The sequence below is a fragment of the Trachurus japonicus genome, chromosome 14, assembly GCF_045865225.1.
Source record: "Trachurus japonicus isolate A0001 chromosome 14, Traja_1.0".
In the NCBI taxonomy this organism is placed as follows: Eukaryota; Metazoa; Chordata; class Actinopteri; order Carangiformes; family Carangidae; genus Trachurus; species Trachurus japonicus.
The window spans coordinates 31,334,719-31,337,757 of NC_140920.1; the positions used below are offsets into that span (position 1 = coordinate 31,334,719).

Consider the following 3,039-nt stretch of genomic DNA (forward strand, 5'->3'; position numbering starts at 1 on the left):
GAACGTCATCATCACCCTCATCACGAAACACTTAAACCTGTACATACAGTACATGTTGTTTCCCTGAGGCCCCTCCCAATGTGAAGGCACTAACAAACAAACAAAAGTTTCTTCTACTCTTAAAGGATCCATCACCTGAAAATCACTTTTTTTCAGGTTATTGCATGTATAACTCAATCCTCTCTGTCACTGACAATAGCTGACGTGTTTTCCGGGCAAAGAACTTCACTCTCGCCTCCTCCCCCTTGAATTCACCAGGAGAGAAAAAAAAACGCAACTTCTGATTGGGCTTCTCGTTGACGTCACCGAGAAGCCGAGGAGCAGGGGAGGGGTGGGGACTATCCCCCCGCACGCCGTACGCAGCAGCCGGCAGCGGTAGTGGTAGCTGTGAAACAGGCAAAAAGCTGTTTTATTTCCTGCTGTAGCGCTGTTATTACGTCACTTTATTAAGTTTTAATATTTTTTGATGCGAGAAAGTAACCGTTTAGATCCAAATAACGGCTGTTTAGAAGTTCGCTCTGATGTTTTTCGGAGAGAGTGAAACTCCACCTGTGGAGCAACGACCGAGGCATCAATGAGGCAGCCAGCCGACCTGCTGATGTGCTCGGCCGGCCAGAACTACGTCAACACCGCGGCGGACAAAACGTTCGTTAATTAACTTACCTGCAGGCTTTTAGAGGTTTACCATCGGCTGGTTAACTTCTTTTTAGGATATAAATGCTGGTCTCATTGATGAAATCTAACAATTGTGGCAGTTTGTTTGAATGAAAAGTGATGCTTCCTGTGTGTATTGGACAGAGGAGTGGTGCTGCCTGGGGGCTCTGTACTGTATGTACAGAAATCACCACATTTACATCAATAAATACATGTTTTACAATGAACCGATCAGCCTGCATTACATTTTATTTATTTATATATCCACCTTTTTCTGAACGTCAAAAACGTAAGCCGGTTTTGCTCTTCTGGTGGAATTTTATATTTACGTTTCCATGGTTTCAGTAGTCGCGGTAAATGCATGGAATTTTTTTTTTTCAATTATGTAAAACAAGATTGCGTGTTTTTCTCGCGAGAGAAAAATTGGGTACACAAATAGGGATAAATAAAGGTGAATGTTGCATATTATTTCTCAAAAATGTGCATTTAAGACCCTTTCAACACCTAAAACCAATATAAATACCAGGTGATGGATCCTTTAACTTACTCTTAAACTACTGTTGCATTATATTATATTAATTATTTCTATTTGATTCTCAATTTCATGACTCAATATTTAGTTGTGTTTGTTTCCGTGGCTAGGAAAGAACTCTAATATCTCAGTGTTATAAATAAAGTTAGTTTCAGAATAAATAAGGAGACGATCTTGCAGATGAGGTTATTTCTCTACATTGGTTAGGGTTAGTTCTGAAGTTAAAACATTAAAGACATATGGCTTTCATCATCAACCCTCCCACCTCTATTGTGTGCAGATGAGTTTTGTGTTTTGTTTGGTTGCAGTGCTTTGACCATTCAGGGCTACCATACTTCAGTGCGACTATACTTCAATGAAAAACAGACAGTTATGTTACCAGAGAGATGAACAGTTATGATGTAGTGGACAGTAATTATTGCTCAACCAGAAACACAACTGTAATTATTATATGTAATTATGATATTGTTGAAGCAGCTGATCAGTTTACATCCACTTTTTTCTTGTGGAGAACAGCTCTGAGTCTCTGTCTGACCTCTTTGATCTGCAGCCCATAGATCACAGCATTCAGAGCCGGTAAGGCCACATGACCCAGCACACCCACTTTCCTGTGGTCTGACAGCTGAGGGAAACGGTGCAGAATGACGACAATGGAGACCGACACTAGCAGTATGATGTACACAGTCAGGTGTGTGGCACAGGTCTGCAGCGCTTTCCTGTTCAGTGCCTTGTTTTTACTGCCCAGGCACACAGCAGCGATCTTCAGGTAGGTGAGTGTGACACTGCCGATGGAGGAGCCCAGCAGCACCGCGGTGTAGCCGAGTCCGTAGATCTGGTTGATGAGGAGGCTCTCACAGGAGAGCTTGAACAAGGAGGCATTATCACAGAAAAGGTTGGATATAAAGGATCTGCAGCGAGACAAGCGGATGCTGAGGCCCAACAGGATGGACACCAGCACTGTGGTAGTTCCCCAGGCAGCGAGTGACAGGTTCAGCACCATCCTGTTGGTCATGATGGTGGCGTAACGGAGCGGGCTGCAGATGGCCACATAGCGGTCAAAGGCCATGATCATAAGCACAGTGTGGGAGGTGCTGGCGTGGAGGTGAACACAGAAGGCCTGAATCACACAGCTGATGTAGTGGATGTACCGCTCTGAGTGGACAAATAACAGATCTCTGAGGAAGTGAGGGATAACTATTGTGGCTCCAAATACATCGTTAATACTCATGTTGCAGAAGAGCAGGTACATGGGCTGGTGGAGGGTCCTGCTGCTGAAGATCAGGACCACCAGGCCCAGGTTGGACACCATGATGAAGATGTACATGAAAAAGAGGAGGATGAATGCAGGGCTGGAGAACTGAGAGGCTACCTTTAACCCCTCCAGCATTAAGACATCTGTAATGAAAGTCTGATTCTTCATCATGAACCTGTGACAGCTCAGAGAAAAGCAGCTAAACACAGTAAAAAGAGAGTTCATAGTCATTAGAGCAACATTTCACTGTTTACCCCTCTGCTTAGGTACACACATGGAAGACACATACGCACACACACTTTCTGCAGGCACATTGTTATCAGAACATCACACACACATGGCCAATCTAACCACAGTCGGGTAAGTATCTGGCTCACTATCTCAGTCAGTGTTCAGTGACGATGCTGAGTGTCTTCATGTGTGTGTCAGGGTAGGTGTCAGAGTCGAGAAACACATTTATCCTGCTGTCATTTCACCGTTGACAAACAAACACACACACACACACCGTCCTCCACCCTGGACCACACAGAGACAACACACATTTTTATATTGTGCCTTGGTGGACGTGAGCTGGAGCGTCACACACTCACAGGTCAGCTGT

General features: G+C 44.4%; 1 protein-coding gene across 1 annotated transcript; it reads right to left on the bottom strand.

The window, feature by feature from the left end:
* Window positions 1-1,667: 1,667 nt before the first annotated feature.
* LOC146975061 (olfactory receptor 52N5-like) lies at window positions 1,668-2,606 on the bottom strand. The gene has a single exon (XM_085798889.1). It carries the CDS (start codon window positions 2,604-2,606, stop codon window positions 1,668-1,670), a length of 939 nt encoding a protein of 312 aa, XP_085655015.1.
* Window positions 2,607-3,039: the final 433 nt, after the last annotated feature.

What these genes read in the sequence shown, in the direction of transcription:
- LOC146975061 (XM_085798889.1), bottom strand. Translation starts at nt 2,606, where the DNA reads ATGAAGAATCAGACTTTCATTACAGATGTCTTAATGCTGGAGGGGTTA.